The 26,538-nt window shown below is 37.3% G+C and overlaps 1 protein-coding gene across 1 annotated transcript in view; it reads right to left on the bottom strand.

Moving 5' to 3' along the window:
- The window catches only part of RAB21 (RAB21, member RAS oncogene family), a 33,987-nt gene extending 7,677 nt beyond the window's left edge, over positions 1 to 26,310 (bottom strand). The window contains exons 1-6 of the mRNA XM_090273627.1: positions 26,109 to 26,310; positions 14,805 to 14,864; positions 13,924 to 14,031; positions 11,116 to 11,179; positions 2,578 to 2,632; positions 2,016 to 2,104 (exon numbers count right to left, since the gene is read on the bottom strand). Coding sequence (XP_090129753.1) covers positions 2,016 to 2,104; positions 2,578 to 2,632; positions 11,116 to 11,179; positions 13,924 to 14,031; positions 14,805 to 14,864; positions 26,109 to 26,255 — 523 coding nt within the window. The 5' untranslated portion in view covers positions 26,256 to 26,310. The remainder of the gene's footprint in view (positions 1 to 2,015; positions 2,105 to 2,577; positions 2,633 to 11,115; positions 11,180 to 13,923; positions 14,032 to 14,804; positions 14,865 to 26,108) is intronic.
- Between the last annotated feature and the right edge of the window lie 228 nt (positions 26,311 to 26,538).

The raw sequence follows: 26,538 nt of genomic DNA, 5'->3' as shown, positions 1-26,538 counted from the left end.
ACAATGTTACAGGTGCGACAGCTCTACCAAGACACAGAGGCAAACAAACACAGGAGCCTGTCAAGATAAGAGAAAGAGAAGTATGACCCAAAAGGGAGAACGGATCAAGGTTTCAGTGGGAGAACTAAGCAATGAGGAGATGCCAACTTAACAGACATACAGTTCAAAACACTGGTGATAAAGATGCTCAGACTTGACATATATGCTTAAATATGGCAAACACAAAAAGGAAGAAGTGAAGGCTATGCTAAATGAAACAAAGAAAAATCCACACAAAACCAATGGTGAAGGGAAGGAAACCGAGGTTCAAATCAATGATTTGGAACATAAAGAAGAAAAAAACAGTCAACCAGTACAGAATGAGGAAACAAGAATTGAAAAAAAATGAGGAGAGGATTAGGAACCTATGGGACAACTTTAAACACGCCAACATCCTAATCATAGGGGTGCCAGAAGAAGAGGAAGAGCAAGAAATGTAAAGCTTATGTGAAAGAATAATGAAGGAAAATTTGGCAAAGGAAATAGACATATAAGTCCAGGAAGCATAGAGAGTTCAAAACAAGTTAGACTCAAAGAGGCCCACACCGAGACACATCATCATTAAAATGCCAAAGGTTCAAGATAAAGAGAGAAACTTAAAAGAGGCAAGAGAAAAGCAGAGAGTTACCTTCAAAGGGGTGCCTATAAAACTATCAGCTGATTTCTCAAAAGGAACTTTGCAGGCAAGAAGGGACTGGCAAGAAGTATTCAATGTGATGAAAGGCAACCCGCAACCCAAATTTCTCTATTCAGCAAAGCTATCATTTAGACTGGACGGGCAGATGAAGTGCTTTCCAGACAAGGTAAAGCTAAAGGAGTTCATCATCACCAAGCCATTATTATATGAAATGTTAAAGGGACTTATTTAAGAAAAAGAAGATAAAGCTATGAACACTAAAATGATAACAAACTCACAACTATTAACAAATGAATCTATAAAATAAAAACAAAATCCAACTAACCAAACAAGAATAGAAACAGAATCATAGGTATGGGGAATATTTGGAGGGTTATCAGCCTGGAGGGGGAGGGGGAGAAATGGGAATATGGTGCAGGGATTAAGAAGCATAATTGGTCGGTACAAAATACAGGGGGAAGTTAAGAATAACATAGGAAAGAGTGAAACCAAAGTATATAAATTTATATACACGACTCATAGACATGAACTAAGGGGGGTGGGATTGCTGGGAGAAGGGGGGTACTGGGCAGAGGGGAGCAAAGGAAAAAAAGTTGGGACTACTGTAATAACATAATCAATAAAATATACTTTAAAAAAAGCGTAATTGGTAGGAACAAAATAGACATGGGGATGTTAGGAATAGTAAAGGAAGTGCAAAAGCTAAAGAACTTATATGCACAACCCATAGACATGAACTAAGCGGTGGGTGGGGAGGGGTTTGGGGAGGGGAGGGCGATATCAGGCTGAGGGGGACAAAGGGAAAAATGATTGGAACAACTGTAACAGCATAATCAATAAAATATACTAAAAAAAAGGTAAATAAAATCTTTTAAAAATATAAATCAATAAAAATTGAACAATATCACACAAAAAATATCCAGTGAATGTTCATACAGTCCCAAAATGTTTCACAAATTTTCTTTTTCACTACTTTGCCAAATCAGAATTCAAATAGGGTCCCCATCCACTGCAGCATGTTGTTACTTATCTCAAATCTGTTTTAATCTGTATATTCCCCCTCCATTTTTACTTTTAATAATTACGCATTTTAATATGCATTTAGCATATACCACACACATAAGTTTTCAGAGCCATTTAGTACTGCCTGAAATAGGGTTAAAGTAGGTATTTATAAGTAGATATTTACAAGAAATGAGTTAACAAAAAAATATTAATAATTATTCTGATAGATGTGACATATCAATATGATTAACTGATAATGTGAAACATTATTTTAGAAATATTACCAATATTTTTAAGAGCCAATTCTAAACATACTAAATCTGAATATACCTACTTTTACAAAGGTCAAGAAAGAGTTCCTCAATTCCTTTGTTCTGTTTGGCTGATGTATGATAATGTTTTGCTCCCACAGAGTCTGCATACCTTAAAAAGAAAAATCAATGATCAATGTAAAAAAAATTTTTCAGGAGCAAATTTAGTGACTTATAATTAATTAACCCATGTTTAATGAAATCAATATAATATAGCCATTTAACATCTCTGTACATTGAACCAAATTTTAAGAGCACAAGCTAACAGGGCAAAATTTTTGTAAGTTAACTTAGAACCCAAATATTTTAAGTTTTTGTGACACACTATTTGATCATAATAGTTTTCTTTTGTATCATTTATGTTTCTTAACTGAAATCAGAGAAGAGTGGATTATTTTAAATATTTCCGAAAGTCTAGAAATTACCGATGTTAACATGCTTCACTGAATTCAGTAGCTCAATCTATATTAAGACACTGCGTAATGCCTAAATGGTAAGGCACACTGTGCTAAAAGAAAGACTTTTGTGGAGTGATTGTTGGAGGGAAAAGAGAAACATTGGGTGGGTGGCAGGGGTAACACTTACAATTCTGCTTCTTGAATGGAAACATGTCTCTCCTTTTCCAGGTCTATTTTATTACCTAATTTGAAGAAGTAAATGCCAATCTTTAATATCAATTCATTTTTATAACAAAATTAAGCCAATTCTAAATAGACAATTGCTAGTTTAATCACCTGGAAAAAAATACAAATCCCCATCAGACTTCTAACTGTCCTAAAATTATAAAGGTAACCCTTATGATATGAGGGTTGATCATGACTATCAAGGTGAATGCCTCACCCTCCCTCAAATAATGCATAGCATTCCTGAAGGGGCAGTCTGTCAGAGAAAATAACTTTTCTGAAGAGATGGGCACAATTTCTTGATTTAAGACATAACAGAGACTAAGATTCAGTAGGAAACCTAGGGATAAACCTATTTCTTAGCCAAGTATAAAACAATCCCCAATCAACTTAGAGCCAGTCAATAATTAAGTAAAACTATCTTATTGTTCACAAAAATATATTAGGTTAGCCTCTTGGATCCTAAGAATATTTTGGTTTCCTGGATAATACAAACTGGTTAAAGAAAGCATTAATTGTACGGCTTTTTAAGCACTTCACCACCACAAAGGAAGTAACTATACTCTTTTCTTTAAAAACATGAGAGAACTTAATATACCCACATCATGACTTATGATAAGTGAAATAAGTCAAACAGAGAAAGGCCTAAACCATATGATTTCACTTATATGTGGAATCTAAAACACAAAATAAACAACACAGAAACAAATGCACAGATACAGAGATAAAAATCAATGATTTTCACATGGGTGGGGATTTGGGTGAAAAAGGGGAAGGGATTAAGATGTACAAACAGCAAGTTATGAAAACAGTCACAGGGATATGTAAAGCACAGGATAGGAAATCGTAGGCAGCCGTCCGTCTCGAGAGACGATGGTGTAGCTTCTTAAGAGTCTATCTGCACCGCCGAGAATGGCTGTGCAGTCCGACTCGGGAGTGACACGGTATCTGTCTCCTCCCGTGTTGAATCGACATCTTGCGATGAAGCTACAGAGCCTGGGCAGGGTGATATGGAGGGTCTGCTGTTGCCCAAGCAGCAGACCCCCCCCTCTCTTCGCAGCTGAAGGATCCAAGGGAAAGACGGAGTCAATACAGCTTGGCTTCAGGTGCGCCGCAGGAGTTGCCGGTGTTGACTACAACGTCAAACCGATAGGAAATACAGTAAAAAATATTGTAATAACTAGGTATAGTGTCAGGTGGGGACTAGATTTATCAAGGTGATCACTTTCTAAGTTATATAAATATCTAATCCCTGTTGTACAGCTGAAATTATGTCAACAGTAACTGAAAAAAAATTTTTTGTAACATATATGCATACCATGCAATTTAAAATTACTGGAAGTAAATGCAGTTCACCTTAAACAAGGGAAACAAACTGAAATTATGCTAAAAAGCCATCAGAACAAAAGTGAAGAAACTGCAAAATGCAGATTCCTTATTAGTAACAGGACAGATGTTAAGGTGAGTTGGCTAGACACACCGAGTGCTAAAGGTAATGGAAATAACAGATAGGAATGGGAGAAATATCCTAAGGAAGGACACTTTGAACAAGTATTTTAATTTCTTCTATTATAATTTGTCAGGGCAGACCTTATAAATAGTAATTTTTCTTGGGACCTTTGAGAATCTAGAAGACAATTTCAGCTAGAGCACTGAAGTAAGTACCTAATGAAAAATATAATGCTTAAAAATGAGGAGTATAAAGCTCAGAGGTTCTACCTATGAAGGACCTAAAATAATCAGAGCACTTGACTACGAGCAACTGCAATCAACTACTTGACTCCATAGCCTAAGGATGATGAGAGGGAGGGAAGGAGACTATCCTAAAGCTCCATAGGTACCAACAAATTCAGTAATGAACTCTTCCCTCTTTGAACAGTTATTTGTCTGCCTCAGCAAGAGGATACATATTAGTTCTGATTTCCAACATTAAACTTTGTCAATAAAAATTTTAGTTTGCTACATATTACAGCCAATATACTCAACAGTCACCAGAGGAAACCTGTTTTATTTATGCTATCAAGAATGCAAAAAGCACCACCTAGTGGCCAGTGGCTCCAACAAATGAAAGCACAACATTTTGCCACTCTTCAAAAGGTAAAACAGGACCATCTCCTAGAGGTAGCAATTAACTAAAATCATGAGTTTTTTTTCCTATATCTTTTTGCCTCTTTTTTTTTCAAATTCCACCTGAATTATCAGCATCTCTTTTAAAAAAAGATAAGGATAGGGAGAGTAGACAATAATCATACTGTCTCAAATGACTGGGGAAATTATTGTTTTATTATTTAATAACATTTTAAATTTAACTAACTTTAATAAAACGTTATTAAAATAGCTTTTTAATAACCTAATTGTTATTTTAAACAAAATTTTAAATCCCTCTATGAAATAACTATTTCTCTGAATAATCACTGTTGATAATAGAGTGATTAAGCACAGACTAAGTCACAGAAAACTGCCTGTTTGTGATATATTTCCAAAGCTCAAAACCTTTTTAGTTCCTATATTTTTTTAAAAGCAAAAGGGGAAAAAAGTCTCTGCAGTGAAGAATGGGGTTCCCTATTATTGGTTAGCACATTATCAGAGGATTAGATGAAGACCTTGATGGCTCAGTATCTAATTCACACCTGAAAAGCTAGAAGATTATATATCAAACATAAAAGTTCAGAGACATAAGTTGGAATTTCTACACTTAGGCCTAAATAATTATATAAGAACAAGATGGGAAAAGCTTGACAAAAGAGCAATAGTTATAAAAAAGGAATTCAGATATTTGTTATCTATAATCTCTATAAAAGAGATATTGACTTGACATGGCTATCAAGTGTATACAATCTTGGGTAATATTAGTTGGACAGTGTGTGGATTTTAAAAAAAAGCCATGTAAGTATACACTGGCTCAACAATGTTTGGATTTTAATGTCCCTTTCAAGGGTAGGAGACACACAGATACACTAAAATAAATCTAGGGAAAACTAATCGGGATGATGAGAATATTTGGTGTTAGGCCAAAAGAAGAAAGGTGAAGACCAAGATTGTAGGCGAATTATTCAAGCTCCAAAGGTTTGAAAGGTTGTCTTACATAGCAGGAAAGAAACAAATATTTGTCAAATGACTTTTCTATGCAGTTTTTCCAAGTCATATTTAATCTTCACCAAAATCATGTGAGGAATTATTATTTTGACATTAATAATAAAACAGAACTACTATAAATAAAACTATCAGCAATAAAATACTGAACTACTACAGAGAATAAAATAAAAATCAATACAGGTAAAAAAATAATATAAATGTTCACCAATAGCAAAAGGATAAACTGGAATATTCACAGAATAAAGTACTAGAGAGCAAAGAGAATAAAATGAACTACAGCTATATACAAAAAAATAGAGAAATCTTACAAATATAATATAAAGTCAAAGAAACCAGACACAAAAGAATTCATACTATATGAGTACACTGATATAAAGTTCAAAACAAAGCTAGTCCATGCAGTAAAAAGTCAAGATACTGTTTGGCAGTAGAAGACGGTGAGGGGAAGGCAGCTGGGGTAGTGTTAGGATGAGAAAGCAGCACAGTGGGGCTTCTAAGGTACTGGCGACAGGCCCTTTGTAACTATGACACTTTCCTTTTGCGGTAAATGAACTCTCCAAGTTCTTCCAACTCAGAATTACAACTAAAATTCTGTCACACTAGCCAATAGGCAAGAAAAGAGTGAGCTTTTTATATTTTAGATCATTAATAAGGGGAAAGGCTAAGGGAGTAAACCTTGACAGAAAATCCGGAGCCGGAGTCCCTAAGGAGGTTTGACGTTGTAGTCAACACCGGCAACTCCTGCGGCGCACCTGAAGCCAAGCTGTATTGACTCCGTCTTTCCCTTGGACCCTTCAGCTGCGAAGAGAGGGGGGGTCTGCTGCATGGGCAACAGCAGACCCTCCATATCACCCTGCCCAGGCTTTGTAGCTTCAGCTTCACTGGAGAGGACACTCCAGCGTCATCGCAAGATGTCGATTCAACACGGGAGGAGACAGATACCGTGTCACTCCCGAGTCGGACTGCACAGCCATTCTCGGCGGTGCAGATAGACTCTTAAGAAGCTACACCATCGTCTCTCGAGACGGACGGCTGCCGACGAATAAGTAGTATGTAAGAATAAATGAGAATATTTGACCTTACTTGGGGTCGCAGGCTACCAGACACAATATTCCTAAATCTTATGAGCACGAAGAATATACAGTTTAACTAAATTAAGCTTAATATTCATAGGCTTATTTACCCACCTATATTTTAAAATTATATTTGATTGTTTATGCTGTTACAGTTATCCCAATTTTTCCCTTTTTGCCCCCTACCACCCAGCCCCATCCCCCCAGGCAATTCCCACACTGTTGTCCATGTCCATGGGTCATTCATATATGTTCTTTGGCTATTCTATTGCCTATGCTGTACTTTACATCCCCGTGACTATTCTGTAACTACCTGCTTCTCCTTCTTAATCCCTTCACCTTTTTTCACCCATCCCCGAGATCCCCCTCCCATCTGGCAACCATAAAAACATTCTCTATGTCTATGATTCTGTTTGTGCTCTGCACTGTTTATTTTGTTTTTCAGAAACAATTGTTCACAGATATGTATTTATTGCCACTGATATTAACTGTTCATATTTGTTATCTTCTTCTTAAAGAAGACCCTTTAACATTTCTTGCAATACTTGTTTGGTGGTGATGAGCTCCTTTGACTTTTTCTTGTCTGGAAAGCTCTTTGTCTGTCCTTCAATTCTAAATGGTAGCTTTGCTGGATAGGGTAATCTTGGTTGTAAGTCCTTGCTTTTCATCACTTTAAATACTTCTTGTCCTCCCCCTTCTTGCCTGCAAAGTTTCTTTTGAGAGTATTACGAGAATTCTCTTGTAGGTACCTATTGCCTTTCTCTTGCTGCTTTTAATATTCTTTTTCTTTAACCTTTGTCATTTTAAGTATGATGTGTTTTGGTGTGTGCCTCTTTGGGTTCAACTTGTTTGGCACTCTGAACTTCCTGGACTTGTATGCCTATTTCCTTCACTAAGTTAGGGAAGTTTTCTTGTCATTATTTTTTCAAACAGAATTCCAATTCTCGCTTGCTCTCTCCTCCTTCTGGCACCCCCATGATGGGAATGTTGGTATACTTGTCCCGGGGCTCCTTATACTATCTTCATTTTGGGGGATTTCTTCTTCTTGCTGTTCTGATTGGTTGTTTTGCTTCTTTCTATTCCAAATCACTGATTTGACTCGTGGCTTAATCCACTCTACTGATTACTCCCTATAAATTGCTCTTTATTTCAATTACTGAATCTTTTGTTTCTGGATTTTTTTTTCAATGCTGTTGAAGTCCTAAGCTCCTTGAGTATCCTTATAACCATGGTTTGGAATTCTGCATATAGTAGATTGGTTGTCTCCATTTTGTTTAGTTCTCTTTCTGAAGTTTTGTTCTTTTGTTCTGTTTTTTCATCTGGGCCATGTTTCTTTGGCTCATTTTGGAAGCCTTCCTGTATTTGTTTCTATGTGTTAGGTAGAGCTACTACATCTCTCAGGTTTGGTAAAGTGGTCTAATGTAGTAGATGTCCTGTAGAGTCAAGTGATACAGCCTTCCCTATTATCCAAGCTGGGTACTCAAGATGCACCCACCTTGTGTGGGCTATGTACACCCTCTAGTTATAGCTGAGCTTGATTGCTGTTGGCACATCCAAGGTCAGCCACTGCCTGTGTTCTGTCTGTGGTCACACAGCATAAGAAGCTACAAAGCTATCTGCAGATGGCTGCTACTTGTGCTGGGCTTGGAGGTGCCCTGGTGAGGCCAAGCTTTGAACAAGGAGGCTGCTAACAGTGCTGGTCCTGGGCCAACTTACCCAGAAGGACAGGGCTTACTAAAGCCAGATGCTGCTTGTTTGAGAGAATTTAGGAAAATCTGAAGCATAGGCTAAGACAAGCCATTTGTATGGAAAAACCACTTGGAAACAACTTGGATGGACCCGAAAGATGCGGGGAAGGCCCTCAGGGAATCACCGGGGTGGGGCAACAGTGTGAGCCAGGCTGATAGTCTCAGATACAGCGCCCATCTGCTGACTCTATGGTCCTCTTGGGGTAGGGCTCAGAAAAGGCATAAGGGCCTCTCCCAGCACTTCTGTCTGGGAGAAACCTGCCCCCTAGCTCTTGCCCTGATGCTGGACAGTTCAGTTCCTCCCTGTATGTCTCTGATGCCTTACAATCTGCTGCCCCACACTGGAGCTCAGTGGAAGTAAGTCCAAGTAGTCTATGTGGGAGCCCTTGAAGAGGAACTGCCTGAGACTCCAGAAGTTTCTGTCTTCCACAGCCTCAATCCCTGCTGGTTTTGACAGCCAGAAGTTATGGGGATTTATCTTCCTGGCACTGGCACTCTGAACTGGGGAATCTAGTGTGGGACTGGGACCCCTCGCTCCCGAGATATCACTCCTGGTTTTTCTAATATAGTTGTGAAATATTTTATTTATTTATTTTTAGTGAGAGGGAAAGGGAGGGATAAAGAGAGGGGGCAAGACATCAATGTGAGAAACACTGATTGGTTGCCTCTCGTATGAGCCCCAACTGGGGACTGAACCTGCTATCAGGCATGTGTCCTGACCGGGAGTCAAATCAGCAACCCCCTGCTTTGCAGAAAGACAGCCAACTAACTGAACCACACCAGTCAAAGCTCCCTCCTGATTTTTTATCTGCTACACACGGGTATGGGGCAAACACTTTTTTTGCATCCCCGTTCCTCCTACCAGTCTTGATATGATTTCTTCTTTAATTCCGTGTTTGGCTTCTTTTTTAATTCCGTAGTTTTAGGACTTCCATTTAGCTTAATTTCTGATGGTATTGACTAATGATTGTTCTAAGGTTTAGTCGTAATTTTGATGTGGTTGTGTGAGGAGATGAGCTAGGTTCACCTATGCCACCAATCTCACTAGAAATCTAACCCCCAGCTATTTTTTTTAAATGTTACTTTGTAACCATGGTCAAATAACAAACTCTTGAGACTTTTCTGAGTATATGTTAAGTCATTTCTTTCTCTTTTGAGAGATATCCAGAATGCCAAATACTCAAATATTCAGTTGCTCACTTATCATAGCCACAATCACTTGCAGTGAGTGCTACATACCACACAAAGCCAGGCCAAACTCAATAATGACTAGCTGCAACTGGGGCCCCAAACTCCTTTATAGCCTACTACCTCAGTGTCTGTACTGAAATATTCCTGCCGTCTAGCCTAATATGTAGCATTTAAGACTAAAAGTCAGGTGTCCTTGCACTCTTCCCCCAAGCCTGTACTTGGATCTGGAATTGTAAAGTTTACCAATCATTTAATGGTGACAAATTGCATGAAGTGTAAACTCAACTTAAAAACAAAAATTCTTGCCCTGGCTGGTGTGGCTAGGTGGATTGAGCACCAGCCTGTGAACCAAAGGGTCACCAGGTTCAATTCCCAGTCAGGGCACATGCCTGGGTTGCAGGCCAGGTCCCCAATTGGGGGTGTGGGAGAGGCAACCACACATTGATGTTTCTCTCCCTCTTTTTTTCTCTCCCTTCCCCTTTCTCTAAAAATAAATAAAATCCTAAAAAATATATTAAAAAACAACAACAAAAAACACACAAAAATGCTTAAGGTTAAAAGCAGAATTTCCCCACACTGATCATTCCATTTTACATCCCTCATTAGAACTCCCCTGGTTTCTCCCAGGCCATGTTTACTGAATCAGTCATGTAGAAAGGAAGAAAGAAAACAGTCTAAGGTTACTCAACATAAGGATTAATAACATAACCATGAGAGTCAGGTGGAATTCAATTTGAATTCCATCTCTGATAGTTGCCTGATATTGGTCAAGTTAGTGAACCTCCAGGGCTCACAGCTTCCTCTATAGGGTAATTACATGAGATAATGTCTACAGAGTACAAAGCACAATGTCTGATACACTTTACTGCTCAACACTTGGTTGTTGTATCATAGAAATAACAATCTAAAGAAAAAAGGGAACCAAAGAGAAATTCCAAAGTCCAAGAGAGAGTTACAGAGTTCCATTACTGTACCCATTAAGAATATTCCTCTATCCTAGTATCATGGGCTACTTATATCCTTGTAGTCAAATTTGTCCTTAACTCAAAAATATGTGTAGTATCATGTACAGAACAGTCATTGGTTTTAATTTTAGTTCCTGAACTTTTTTCCTAAATAAAATCTTATGGTGAAAACTAACCGGCAAATTGAAGCAAGGCTGGGGACTTTAAAGTCTTACATGTTTAGCTTTCCACTTGCTCCCCAAGGCATCCCTTGAGGTACAGTTAAAGATTCTAAAAGAGCACTTTCAAATACTAAATTATTCTAAAACATTATGCATTAAAATGCCATTCTTCTTTTCTCATAATTTTTAAATGAGTTATTGGTTTACTATTCTTTAATAAAGAATTAAGAAAACAAAGAATATTTTTTAAAAGTAATGATACTTACCAACTATACATAAACAGATTTCATTTCCCAACATTTTCCGTAATTCTTTGACCCAGTTTTTTACCTGTGTATACAAAAGAGTTAATGTTAAAACAAATTGTTACAAGACTACCATTGCAACACCCCAAAATTCAATCAATATTGTCGAAATAGCTCAAAATGTGGCTTACAGCTTGTATACGTAGGTACAGAGAGAAGTACCTCTAATTACGAATTTTCATACATCTTCCCTTGACAGAACAAAAGCATGTCAACTGCAGACTCTGATAAGAGGTACTTGTATAGAGTCACTTTGAACTTAAGAACACAGGAACTTAACCCAACTGGTTCTGAAGTACAGGGCATAGGAGCTTCTGCATCACACACTTAGGAGGAGAAACTGTATATGGGCAACAAAAAAGACTGGCAAAGTAATTCTCATCCTTTAGTATATGACAGGTTTTTTCAATCTTGGCATTACTGATATTTTGGCTCAAATAATTCTGTTTTCAGGAACCATTCTGTACAATACTGTATATGATGCTTAGCAGCATCCCTGGCCTCCTAACCACTAGATACTAGTACCACCCTCCAGTTGTGACAACCAAAGATGTGTCCAGACATTGCCATTCCCTCCAGGAAAACCACTGGTAAACAATGACTCCAGTAACAAACTGATACTTCACTATGGATGAAGCACAAGAGTAGACATAGTTGAGAGTAAATTGGAATTAAGAAAATTAAGCTTTTGAACTCATGATTTTAAAAATGTTGACTACAGTAAAAAAGGACAAAAAAAAAACAAACTTGGATACTTCCTTTCATTTCTTTTTGTAATGGAATTTATTCTGTATGCAATCAAATTACCCAGAATTTATACACCTTCCAAAAATACACACAGATCTGTAAATTACAAAAATTACATTAGATATGTGGTAAGCACTTACTGTGTGTGCATCTGGTTCCATGATACAAACAAAACAGCTCTACACACCTATTCTCTGCAAGAATGTAGAGAACTAACTCTGTAGTAAACTGGAAATCTTTATAAAAGCAAAGGTAATCAATATCACCACCTTATCTTTGTTAAGAGCACTGAACCAGCTTTCTCCGTATAGCCCCATCTTTTTGTTTCATTCACATGTGTATCAAGTTTCCAGGAAAGCATTTAACTTCTACCCCTACTTGATTTCACATAAGAAAAATTTGATGGTATTGACATAAAATGATGTATTACTCTATTTTCTATGCTTATTGTATCACAACCTATTGAGTCTGAACAGTTTAAAAAAATTTGTTACCCACCTCCAGTAAGATCCCCCTCCCTATGCATCCTATTCATTACCCCATAGATTCTGTGGTAAGTTAAATATGGTCATAAATTCTTTGCCAATCTTCCTACCAAGAGGTTGAATCTATATCCCCACCCTTTGAATTTGGGTTAGCATTGTAACATTTTTTTGACAAAGAGAAAGTGGCAGAAGTAATGCTATGCCTGTTCCAGACCTCAGCCTTAAGAAGACCTGGCAGCTATACTTGGGATCCAGTTGTCACATAAGAAGCTTAGGCTACAATATATATTAATGAGGGAGCAAGGGGAGAGAGTACCAGAAGACGAGATACTAGATGGAGTGAGAAGTCATATGGAGAACAAGGCTGCTTTGGATGTTCCCTGCCCAGCCAAACTCCCAGTTCAATGCAGCTGCACAAGTGACTCTTTGTCACCAGATGGAGCAGAGGATCCATAAAATCATGAGAAATAATAAATCATTTTAAACCACAAGTGTTGAGGGTTTTGTTATACAGCAAGAGATAAATGATCATTTTTCAACCTATAAGACTCAACCTTCTTTTTATAAAATACCTAAACCATTTTTTCTTTAATGCAGAAAGGCAGGAAGGGATAACAAATAGCACCAAATAGCAGCCCCAAAATAACTTTTAAAAATATGATTAAATCTGTAAGTTGCTTCATTTTTCTACTCCTTGAACTAAGTTTTTCTATGTCATTCATAATCCAAAGCCTAACATACATCCTTCCTCATCAGTTAAATATCGGGAAATAAATGAAAAGAAAAAAAACTAAAAAAGGCAAGCAATTTAAACATAAATACAACTGTAACTCATGGCAAGATTAAGTTTTTGCCTTGGAAATTACCCCTTTCGGTTACACACCCTTGACACATTCCAAAAGGGGCTTTCAGAGGAAAGGTCAAATCAGTTATCAGTCACTACTATCCAAATGGTTATGAGAATTCAGATATAAGTTTAATAGTAACTCATTTTTTGGTCCCAACCAACTTTAAAAACACCTTTTTTTTTTTTTTTTTTTTTTTTGGTGTATGTTTAAAGAGGGGTTAAAAAAATGGAGGAGCTTTAAAATAAACACTTTTTATATTATATCCTCTAGAATATTTAGTGAAGGGAAAGAGCTTAAATTTGATTTAGTTCTCCTTTTTCCTCTTCACAATTAGGAAGCCCATGCAACCATACCAAGATGTCAGGTGTCCAGTATGTATGTAAACAAAGAAATGGATGTGATTTTTCTTTAACAGGAGGGGGGAAAAAAACCTATATTTTTTGGAAGTTTTACTTCAGATTATTTCCCTTTCCTAATATCTAATAAAGCCATGTAATAAACTGTTAATAACTGATATTCATATTGTTAATATGAATTAAATATTCCATTAAAAATGAGTGGTCACCATTTATGTACAAATTATACCTTTAAAATCAAGACTAGACACATTAGTAAACAAATGCATTTTATAGAAACTTGAAAAAAGTGTTCTGCTATTAAGTAATCCAGCCATTAAGTAAATAAAATACCTTCTGAAAAGAATCTTCATCTGTTATATCATAAACTAAAATAGCTCCATTTGAATCTCTGTAGTAAATAGGACCCAATGCATGGAATCTTTCTTGACCTGCTGTATCCTAAATAAAGCAACAAATGTTTATTAGATCAGAAGGAAAAAAATACATCTGGTATTGCAACTACAGTAAACGTCTGACTAAAAGTTCAGGACCACTAAAAGTGGGGCATAAAGTTATAGATAACCCCAAAACACTGTTAAAAGAAACAAAGCAGGTTATAGAAAATGTTTTAAAAGTCAGGTTTTAATCAATATTTAATGTTTTACTGTTACACTAAGTTTACATGTCCCCTCCCAACCATCTTCCTCCCTAGCAATCTTCCTATTCCTACTTTAAAAAAAAAAAAAAAAAGTTTCGTTACCTGAGCGTCAGAATGGCCAAGATGGCATTGTAAGCCAGGAATAGGCTTGGCCCTAAATTAGGCTCCCCACAGAGGGAAGAGACAAGGAAAGAGCATGCACCAGGGCCACCTGCTAACTGTCACACTCCTCCATTACCCTCGCCCTACTGTCCATTAGCACTCTCTTGACACGAGAAAAAAAGGCCGAATGGCTGTCCACCCACCCTGTCCTTTCCTTTCTCTGACATGGAATCCCTCTGAGATGACGCTTACCCAGCTGAAAGTTATGATAGCAATACATATCCATGTATATAATAGTTTTCAAGATACAATTACTGGCCATTTAATTACTGATTAAAAAATGTTTTGGCTAATCTACAGTTAATTTAAAAGAAAATCCAAATTTTCAAATTACTATTCCTTGAGCAATTAGTTATTAGAGTACCAAGAACAGTAGAGGCCTTAATTCATACAGCTGAAAAGGTTAACTTACCCATATAGCAAGGTTTACTCTCTTCCCACCAATATTTAACTTCTTTGTTAAGAATGATGCCTAAGAAGAGAGAGATATACATTAAACAATTTCTTCAAAAATAATTTTTCTTATCTTAACAACTACAGATGATTATATCACCTCAATATGAAATTCAAGTTATCTGGGAGAAAAAGTAACCACTGAGTTTTTATTAATGACTAAACATTTCCAATGAAGACAAAACATTATAATCTAATGTAAGAAAAAGCTGTTTTGTTTTATAAACACATTATGAAAAATACACAGAAAAATAGTAATTCCAGTAGTCCCTCAGCCTCACTTATTGCGGGTATTATGTTCCAGACCCCCGCGATAGGTGAAAATCCTGCGAAGTAGAACCCTTAAATTTATTTTAGTATTTATATATATTTTAAGGGTTTATAAACCCTTCCCACACACTTATAAACTGTTCTCAGTCTCTTATTAACCTTTCCCACTCCCTTAACCTTTTCCACCCTTTTATAAACACTACTTATGTTCTTAAACATATTCTACACTCTTAAACCTACATAACTTTAACAACACATGTATACAGTACTGAAAAATCCCGCGATATAGCGAAAAATACGCAATAAATAATTAAATATATTTTTAAAAATCCCGTGATACAGTGAGGCCATGATAAGTGAACTGCAATATAGAGAGGGACTACTGTAAATACTTTTTCTTAGTTTTCCCCATAGAAAATGTTCTCAGAGCACTGAATTTGATTACCACCTTAACTACCCGATATAGAAAGAATCAAAGAGGTTTCTCAGATGAGATAAAAGAAATGTTCACTGGTAATTTACTTAACTGTATGAAGACCAATATTATTCAAAAATGTTCCTGCAATTATTTTATAATTCAATTATTTCACCTACATCTAGTAATTTTCCTAGGTAGGACTGTCACAGAAATTAAAAGAATAGTTCCAGCCTTCAAGGAGCATATAGTCTATTACAGAAACAAAAATGTAAAGAGAATTATAATACCATGTGATAATAGTTAAAAGGAAGGGTCTTCCCAAGTATACTAGTATAAGTGGGACTAAGAAAGGAAATGTGAAGACAGCTTCACAGGAAAGGTGAGGATCTTCACCCTACTCATAGTAGGGGTTTTCCTAAAAGATGGGTGAAACCACTGAAGCCTAAAACACGTAACTCCCCACCCGATGGGGAATTCCAAATTGTATTGTCAATGCTGGAGATGAGACTACATATATGGGCAAAGGCTGAATGAATTTAAAAAAAAAAAAGTCCTTCAATTCCATGTATAGAAGTATGGACTTTACCTTGTGGGTCTTAATAAAACCTATTCTAGGATACTAGACATTTCTTTTTTTAAGTGTATACTACAGTCAGATAAATGCTGCATATTGCTCTGTATCCCCTTTGTACATTTACAGTGTAAATTAGGACACTACGATTCTTAACTGCCAGAATGAAGGCTGACTAGAGTGGGAATCAAACCGGTGTCCCTTTGGTTTGCAGGCCAGTGCTCAATCCACTGAACCACACCAGCCAGAGCTAAAGATTAATTTTTTTTTTTTTTAAAGAAGTAAAACCGTTGACAAAGGAGAATCACTGAAGGGTTATTAAGCACTGGGGAAGAATAAAATCTATACTTTTAAAAGAATGACTTCTGGATAGGAAGGAAGGTTGGACTGGAAAGGATGGGAACAGACCTGGGACAGTGGAGGATAATACAAAGTTAGAGGGAAAAAAGGTCCTGAACTGAGTCCATGAAGACAAAAAAGAAAGAAGAGAATCAAGAGTAATTTAAGAGGAATCAGAATCAGAATCCAGAGTCAGCTGACACGTTTAAAAAAGAAATAGAGAGGCAAGTTCAAAGTTATGCAGAGAGAGTCAACATTTAGATATATCTATATAGGAGAAATTGAAGACAAGAAAAGTAAAACAAATAAAAAGCTAGCATAGTGAATTATTGCTGAAAGAGTATGTATAGAAAGGAAAATTAACACTAAGAAAAGGCCACTGGATTCACAGATAGATATAAATGGCAGAGCTGAGATCAAGTCCAAGAATGTCTGCCTTAAATACTGTCCAAGATATTTTATTAAATGAAATACAGAAAAAGTATAAAATAAATTAAATGGCAAAATAATGAAAGAAATTACTTAGAAAATGAGAAGACAAAATACATGTTATGACAATGTGAATAAAAGGACTTTTCCCATTCATTAAAGCATTGGGGCTAAGAATACAAATGTTGAAACAACTTTATATAATATTTGAATCTCTGCTTTGCCACTTACATTAGTAACTTATTTGAACTCAACCATTTTCATGGTTTCGATATGAATGAGAAAGAAAGAAACTATCTGAATCCTATCTAAATATTTAATATATAGGTCAACTTAAATGCCTCTCAAGTATGTTTAAAATTAAACTGATTTTCTCTCCAAAACTGGCTTTCCATTACAACTTTAGTATTTTGATCATTCTCCAAATCACTAAGGTTTAGAATCTTAGTTATATCTTCCTCCCTTGTCATTCCATATTCCCCCCAAAACTAGAGTGAGATTTAAAATCCAGGAGTCTGACTTCAAAAAGAACATATAGCCTCTTTGCTCTGGAACCTCCCAGACTGAGACCTGGGCTAACGTTTCTTCTCTAGTGAAGGGGGCAGGGAGAGTGGCACCAACACCCATACAGATGAGAATCAGCACATAACATCAACTTCCCTGAAAAACTCAACTACTAATAGCCTACAGTTGACTGGAAGAAGCCTTACCAGTAACATAAATAGTTAATTAACACATTTTTGTATGTTACATGTATTATATACTGCATTGTTAAAATAACGAAATGTTAAGAAAAATCATTGAAGGAAAATAAATTTACAGCCCTGTACATATTTATTTTTTAAATACACACAGAACTGGATCCACGCAGTTCAAATCTATGTTCCTTAAGGGTCAACTGTATTGTTATTGTACATAAACACATTTAAAATATGCCTGGGTAAATCAATGGAGGTATAACTCTAAGAAAGAGAGATGTTCCTAAGTTTCCTTATAAACCTAAGTATTTTAACTCAAATAGCTCATGCACTAGCAGTAAAGCACATTATCAAAGGATCCCCCATAAAGCTTTTTTTCCCCTTCATAATGAAAAATATAAGTGCCACTCTATGAAAAAATTTCTTTTGTAATATAAATCATATCATTTTACATGCACTCTAAGTTTTAAATATTTTATGTTTTTTTTTTTAGATTTTTTTTATTTACTGGTTGATTTTGGGGGGTGGCAAGAAAACATCCTTTTGTTGTTCTACTTATTAATTCACTCACTGGTTGCTTCTTTCATGTGCCCTGACTGGGGATCAAACCTGCAACCTTGATGAAGTGGGACAATGCGCCAACCAACTGCCCCAGCCAGGACTTTATGTTTTCTTGAACAGCAAACATCTAGTTTTAAAAACAAATATAATATATTTGAGAATAAAACTGAAAATTTTTATGTAATAAGATAACAGCAAGCAATCAAAAGGCTGAAATCTGCCTTACCCTTTTTAACCACCTCTATGAGGCATACCTAATTTGTCCAGACTACAAGTACCACTTTTTCTCTTCGCAGCTGAAGGGCAACAGCAGACCCTCCATATCACCCTGCCCAGGCTCTGTAGCTTCAGCTTCACTGGAGAGGACACTCCAGCGTCGTCGCAAGATGTCGATTCAACACGGGAGGAGACAGATACCGTGTCACTCCCGAGTTGGACTGCACAGCCATTCTCGGCGATGCAGATAGACTCTTAAGAAGCTACACCATCGTCTCTCGAGACGGACGGCTGCCGACGACGACTAGTACCACTTGTGATAATAGTCACTCTGGAGCAGTGGTTCTTAATTCTGTTACATGGTAGTGAGAGTTGGAGAAAGGAGTGATCATGGACTTCACTGAGGATCTGAAAGCTATGAATCTACTCACTCCCAAGAAAACTGCTCACATGCACATAGCAAAAACAATTTTCACACACCTTCCAAAAAGACTTATAGATCCCTGGCAACATCTCAGTGGAGAACCTAAGTCCAGAGAGGGGAGGGAAGGGAAAAGTGGCATAAAACAATACCAATTCAAAAGAGTCTAGGAATGTATGAAGAAAAACAAAATTGTACATACTATGTGCGAAGCACTGTTTTGGGGCTTTCTTACTTAATCTTTATAACAACCCTATGAAGTAGGTAATTACGCCTATTTTACAGTTGTGAACTTGAGATTTAAACAATACAGTGACACCCAAGGTCAGACAACTCAATTGGGTGCTATCATGGATGGAAGCCCGTCTGACTCCACAGTGCTTTTTCCATTGCTCAAAGCTGCCTATTCCAGAACATACACATGCACTGTCAACTGGGCACTCCTCTACTTGGACACTAAGTGGTCCTGGTCACCATTCACCTCCCCAAATATTCTCATGGTAGACAAAAAGTAAGGAGGATCAAAGTACTGGTACATTTCCCACCTTACTCCTCCAAACCTGGAATTACAACTCCACTACTTCTAATTTCAATTATCTCATCTTCCAAACCTTAGGGGTATTAACAAAACTAACAATCTTATTAGCTCAGGCTGCCATCTGTCATTTGCACCTGATGCTTATTTTGCCAACCATCTTATCTGAAGTCATATTATGGATAATTTTTTTAAATCTCTACTTAGGAAAACAAAATAGGCCCAGACTGGTGTGGCTCAGTCGGTTGGGCATTGTTATGCCAAGTGAAAGGTCGCCAGTTTGATTCCCAGTCAGGGCACAAGTCTGGGTTGCAGGTTTGGTCAGGGCACTTATGAGAGGCAACCAATCAATGTTTCTCTCTCTTCTCTAAAAATAACATCTTAAAAAAAAAATAGACTTATGAGAAATAACAGGAACAAATTATATCTGTCAACTGAATATCCTTTCATAACTTCTTCAATCAATTTTATATTTTTGTTGTTGTTGTTAGCCAGATCACTTGCTGTGCTTGCTAACCACCGACAAAGTAAAATACCTCAAGTACATAGTAACTGAATTGTGGACACTTTCCTATTATCTTTTAAATTCAACAGACTTGCATTAATGTGTGTGTCTGTGTGTGTATAACTGAACAGTTACATTAATTTTTGCTACACTCACTACCACTGTTTCAGGTTTAAGTATTATATTTAAAGTATCTATTACACTTCCAGACTTAAAACATGAAAGGATTCAGGCAAATAATTTGTAAAATTAGTCCTTTGTAGCAAGTCAATAAAAATACACTCCTTAGAAGTGACTTTTTGATTCTCCTTTGCAAAGTATTCACTTGGACTCTAAACTGCTTATAGTAAAGCTCTTTTTAGAAACTTAAGGACACGAAATGTTGAGGTATTCAAGACCTCAGCTTAGTCTTCTTTTCTAAAAAATTAAAATATATTAGACATATAACTGTAAATTTAAGTTGTACAACATGTTAATTTGTGACACTTTTATAATATGATTGCCATTGTAGCAATCTACCTTAGTTTTCTGATAGCTAATTTTTATTGGCAGTCAGATATGGAACATTAATGTATTAGAAATTCAAAGGCACAATTCTGAAAAACTCTTCTTAAAATAAAAATCACCTACTCTTTTATAGCCCAGATGTTTCTAGTAATACACTGAAGAGGAAAAAGACTTAAACTATTGTATAATATAGGTGAATTGACTGAATCAACAGAGCTGTGGCTTCAAGAACTACTTGGAAGATATTTCAGACAAACTTTAATCTTACAAACAAGGAAAAAGACTCCTACACCAGAGACTATGATGCAAGTGCAAAACCAACTGCTAAAACATGAATGCCAAGTTTTGCTCAGGAGGTTAAGGTATATGGGGAAAAAAGCAAACTTGGCTTAAGAAAAAATGGTACATCATTACTATTTGTGGGGCCTTGTAAATTTAACCCAAATCTTAGTTTCCTCATTTGCCAAATTGTCAGGATACCATCTGCCCAGCTAATCTTACAACACAGCTTTGCTAACCAAATAACAAGCACCTATCCTACACTTCAGGAGGCAAATGGGTGGAATTCCAGTGAGAATTCTAAAAAAAAAAAAAAAAGTAGAGGCATTTAAAACGCCTTCAAAAAGGAAAAAAAGAAGGCACATTTAAAGAAAAGTGATCACTCAGGAGCACAGATATAGAGACATACCACAGACAAGAGGTGGCTATAATCAAAATAGCACAAACATTTAAGAATAAAGTCAAGAAAGCTAACAGTTAAAAGTATTTTACTCATTTTTATATTCCCAGCCAGCCCAACGTTTGATATATAACAGGTACTAAATAAACAATTCTTGAATGTACCTGTAATTGCTTAGGTTCAGCAGTATTGCTATAATAAATTCCAGAGAAAAAGCAGTAACTTCCTCATTCCAATTGACTTTCTTGCCTGTCAATTTTATCAAAGCCCCAAATCCACAGGGAAAATCACATGAGAGAGTTTGTGGACACTACGCAAAATTAAACTTCCTGGGGCAGGTAAAGGATCTTGAATTCTCAAAGAGCTCACCTACAAGATTACTTCATAATTATCAGTAGCCTAGAAGGAGCTCTGCGAAAAGGGAACAGTATTAAAGCACCAAAGCATGGTAAGTATCAATTTTGAAAAAGGAAGTGAATTTCCAGAAATGTCAATCCCAGCAGAAATGTCAACTCTAGAATGGATAATAAATACATATATGTATATGTATATGTATACAGTCTATAAATCATAACATATGAACAATTTTATTTAAAAAATTTTTTTATCCTCACCCAAGAGCATTTTTTTCATTGCTTTTGTAGAGAAAAGGGAGAGAAACATTGATAGGAGAGAGAGAAAAATCAATATGGGAGAGAAACATCAATTGGTCACCTTCTCATAAGCACCTCGGCCCAGGGATAGCACTGTAACCCTGGTATATGCCCTGACTGGGAATCAAACCCGTGACCCTTTGGTCTGCAGGACAATGCTCTCACCAATTGAGCCATGCCAGTCAGGGCTAAACAATTTTAAAATGGAGTTAGCCCTTAGAGACAGTATGGGTTCTCAAAATAATTTATTTCAAATTAATTCCATTATATTTTTGATTGAATTACTATGAAAGAAACCAAAACAAATTAAGCACCATCTATTTACTCAACAGCAAACATTTATTAAACAAATATGCACCAGGCACTGTGCTAGGATCTTTACATATGATGGCTATTTAATCCACATAAAAATCCTACGAGTGAAATTCTCCCATTTTGCCAGAAAGAGCCAGCTTACATACATTAGAATAACCGAGATCATGATGGCTATAAGGAGAAGCCAAAATTCAAACCTAAGTTTAACTTCAAAGTCTTTTTCCTTTTTACCATATGGTATGGCCTCCTAATGCAGAAACACAGTGCTATCTTGTCTTTTGCAAGAATCTGACATAGCATCTTCTGATACTCCTGTGGGCAAGACTAATGTAGCTACAGAACAAAAAGCTAGGAGATTTGTAATGCTAGAATAACCTTTTTCATTAAAGGTTTGATATACACTAGGTAGTAACTCACAGCAGTAAGTCTTAAGTTTTTTTTTTGGTTCCAATATCATTAATATGTACAATACTCCATTAATAACTGTTTCTCACTCAAGGTGAAAGAAGACTGTGGCCCATGCATAGTCTGAAAAAGCCCCACTCTAAGATTCCAAATGTCTTGACCAGTGTGGCTAAGTTGGTTGGGTGTCATCCCACAAAGCTAAAGGTCATGGGTTCTATTCCCAGTCAGGTCACATGTCTGGGTTGCGGGTTTGGTCCCCAGTCAAGGCACCCAATCGATGTTTCTCTCTCACATCGATGTTTTTCTCCCTCTCCCTAAATATAAATAAATAAAACCTTTTTTAAAAAGTAATTAATTTTTTAAAAGATTCCAAATGTCTAAAGAAAAATACATTTCTAGTTATGCATCACTGGACTACAGTAATATCTGCTGCAGAGTTTTGTACAGCACCCCCCTTTCTATCAAAATCTTTATTAATGACCTAATAACACATTAAAAATTCTTACCAAATATTCAGGTGATAAAGTTAAAGTGAGTAGCTAATCCAGATAGTAGGGACAATGCCTTTTTCTTCTTTGCATGCCCAGGACCCAAGAAGTCCATCAAGGTCAAATTTAATGGGCCAAATACATTAGAGACCAAAAAACAAAAAACAAAACCTTAACTACACACTCCAAGAAAAACGAATTTAAGGGATGTAACACCTTTTATTTTTTTTTTTTTAAGCAAGTAATACTAAGATGGCAAGCCCAATATTAAATCAGTGTGATGACTGCACAAAAAGATCACAGAATATTTTCTACTTCAGTGTTAGAAAAGGATGCTCAAATTGGGAGGTGATAGCCTGCACTTCTCTGCTCAGTTCAAATCGCCCTTGGAATCATTTCTGCAGCTCAAGGTATCACATTTTAAGGACAGAGGACAGCGAGTAAATGGTGGGTGTCTAGAAAAGATGTCAAAATTGTGAAATGATTTAGAATAATATCATAGGAGATCCAGTTAAAGGAACCATGGTTGTTCATCCAAGAGAAGACAAGATTCAAGGAGATGTGACAGCTATCTTCAACTATCAGAAGGGAGGTCATGTGCAACCAAGATTCGAAGGCAGAACCAGGACTGGAAACATACAGGAAAACAGATTTTGACTTTACACACAGAAAGACTTACTGGAAATTAGACTTGTCTAAAAATAAAACAGGTCCCCTTAGGACATAGTTTTCCACTTTCTGTATCAGTTCATCACACCTCCAAGACAAAAGTGAACAATCACTTGACTGAAATATTAAACAAAAGACTGAGACAGAGAATCATGAACTATCTAAGGTTTCTCAGTCTTATAATTCTTTGAAATAGGAGTGCATGAAAGTGTATTTTGCAAAACACAAAGTATTTTACAAAGCTAGGTAGTAAGTAGTTTTGTTGACAAGAAAAAGGGGAACTTCCTGTCATATCTTCTGATGTGTGATCTATTTGGGAATTAAAGATACAAGGATGTGTTTTATGGATCACACTGAAGTTAAATTTCTCTGAAAAACTGTTAGAATGAGATGAACTGATATCTAAGAGAAAAAGATTAGATATAATACTGTTTCCATACATTGACATAAAACAAAATCCTCAGTTCTGTAATGTAATTCAGATACTGTTGTGATGAGTTATATAAACATCAAAATCAAGACTGCTATGCTTTGACAGTGGTGATCTACCATAATTTTATCCTCTCCTGTGCAAACTGCACAGGACTGTGTATAGATTCCTGGGATGTAGTAAGGAGAATGTGCCTGGACGTGGGCAGGGCTTCTGGGACCTCTTACTGGACTTGAGTGGACCTCCTATGCACAGTCTCCAGCAGTGGTTTTTCTCAGATATTTAAATATCTTCAGCCTACTTCTACCTTTGAGGGTGTTTTTGGAATACATAATAAAAGTGTAATTTTTAGGTTGAAGGGCTAAGTTGTTGTTTTGTTTTTTTTTTAATTGAGAGCTCAATTATAATGGTTTTCCTTTTTATCTCTGATCTGTAGCACAAAGGAAACCACTAAAGGAGTGGTTTACCGATATCCAGAGGCAGTGTGACTTAAATGCTCAAAAATTGTTCAAATTTCAGCTTGGGCAGCATGACTTGTGGCAATATAATGACCAGTAAATTACTCAACTTAACCAAGCCTGTTTCCTTACATGTAAAATTGGGTTAACAAAACTATCCACCTCATAGGCTGTTATAAGAATGAAATGACAAAAGTACTGTATTCAGCATATTAAGAACTCAATGTTAGCTATTGCTATTTTACCTAAATGAATGTCTAAACTTTCAAATGATCATAGAAATGTATTTATCCTACAAAGCTCACTAGTAGCACTCAACAACTCACTATTAAAATTGTATAAGTGGTCTTGTACAAGGATGTAAGGAAAACAACTAAAGTTTCCTGACATTAACTTTTTCAGGTATTAGCTTTACTTTACTTACCCAGGAGTAAAAATAGAACATTGAATCAGAACTGGAGCATCTTTGTAATTCTATCCTCAGTAGTTTAATAATAGCATCAAGCATCAAATGTCACAACAATTAAAACACTGTGAATTCAATTAATAGTGTTTATGTTCTTATATACTCCACAATCATATAATTAAGATCTACTGTGCAAATTGGGGAAGTAATAATAAAGATGGAGAGCTTACACTGGACCAAGTCCTAATCACTTTTATGTATATTTGTCCTGATAACCCTATGAACTAGATAGTATTATGGCCATTTTAACAGATAAAGAAACTTGGGCAGAGACAGATTAACTTGCCCAAGATCACACAACTAGTTAAAAGGATGGAGGTGGGATACGAACCTAGACAATCAGGCTCAAAAGTCCAGTAGAGTTTACTGTCTCTGACAACACTGATCAAGTCAGATCAGATGGATATTTTTCTAACACGTGCAACTTTATTTCTTTGGGAGAGGAGGAGGAAACCACAACTGCCTCCCAATCAATGATTACATTCTAACACTTTTCTCAGTAACCACAATGTAACTCCAGAAGAAAGCTCACTCTGTATCAAAAGCAAAGAAAATAAATAGGAGCAGTAGCAGCTATGTTGTTAGTTTGGGCACCAATTCTTAGCAGGTATTCGTATGATGTTTCCATGTGAATGTGGTTCGATCGACCTCGCAGAATATGACTGACCCAAAAGTCAACCACGCAGGCAGCGATGAAACTGCGTAACACACACCGGCAAGCGGTCATTTCAAAATCCCTCCAGAAATGAATGTTTTGCCAATCAGCACGTTACTCAAAGACAGGACAAAATTAAACTCGCATAAACACTTAGTCATCAGCAAGCGCTTAAGTTACAAATCACCTAGTTTGCAAAATGAAATCCGCAGCCAAGTTCCTAATTCCTAAAGAACCAAAAAAAAAGGGAGGATGGCACCCGGTGACTGTAGGGTGAAGGTACCTAGGCCCCAAGCGGAAGCGAAACGAAGGGGGAAAACTAGCCCAATGATGGGGACTCCAAAGCATGCAGCCGGGGGCACCGGGGACTTTTCAGGGTCCTTCCACTCCCCTCCCAACAGCCTGTCCTTAAATCTACAGGCTGCCCGGACCCCGGGTGTCTCCAAAGCGAATTCGGAAAGGTAATTCAATGGCAGAGGTGCCAGGCCTGAAATTTGTGAGCCCAGATCCAGGGGACCATGGCAGCAGAGCCCTCATGGCCCCGGGCGCCACCTCCCGCTCTATGAGGCCCGCACCTGCAAAGTGGTGATGTGCTTGTCGTTGAACTTGTTCTCGCAGTAGCGCAGTACCAGTGACGTCTTCCCCACGCAGCCTTCCCCCAGCAGCACCACCTTGAACGAATAGGCTCGGCCCGCCGCCGCCCCGCCGCCGGCCGCAGCCATCCCGTCGCTTCCCGGCCACCCGAACCCTAGAGCAGCGCCGAGCTCCCCGCGGCCGCCGCAGCGCCTTCACAGTCGCGGCCGGAGCAGGTCCCGTCGCACCGGCTCGCCAACACCAGACGCAGGCTCCACTGCCTCCTAGGGCGAGGCCTGGAAGGGCCGAGGGGAAGTCCGAGAATGAAGGGCCCCAGCACCCACGTCAAGCAACCAACGAAAGGCAAAGAGCACTCCCTCTCCGCCTCCCTCTAATGGCGTCTCCTTCCTCCTACGTCACACTTCGGGTCAC

Source organism: Furipterus horrens, unplaced genomic scaffold (assembly GCF_987537825.1).
Source record: "Furipterus horrens unplaced genomic scaffold, mFurHor1.1.pri manual_scaffold_4, whole genome shotgun sequence".
NCBI classification, from domain to species: domain Eukaryota; kingdom Metazoa; phylum Chordata; class Mammalia; order Chiroptera; family Furipteridae; genus Furipterus; species Furipterus horrens.
This window is presented reverse-complemented; position numbering and strand designations above follow the sequence as displayed.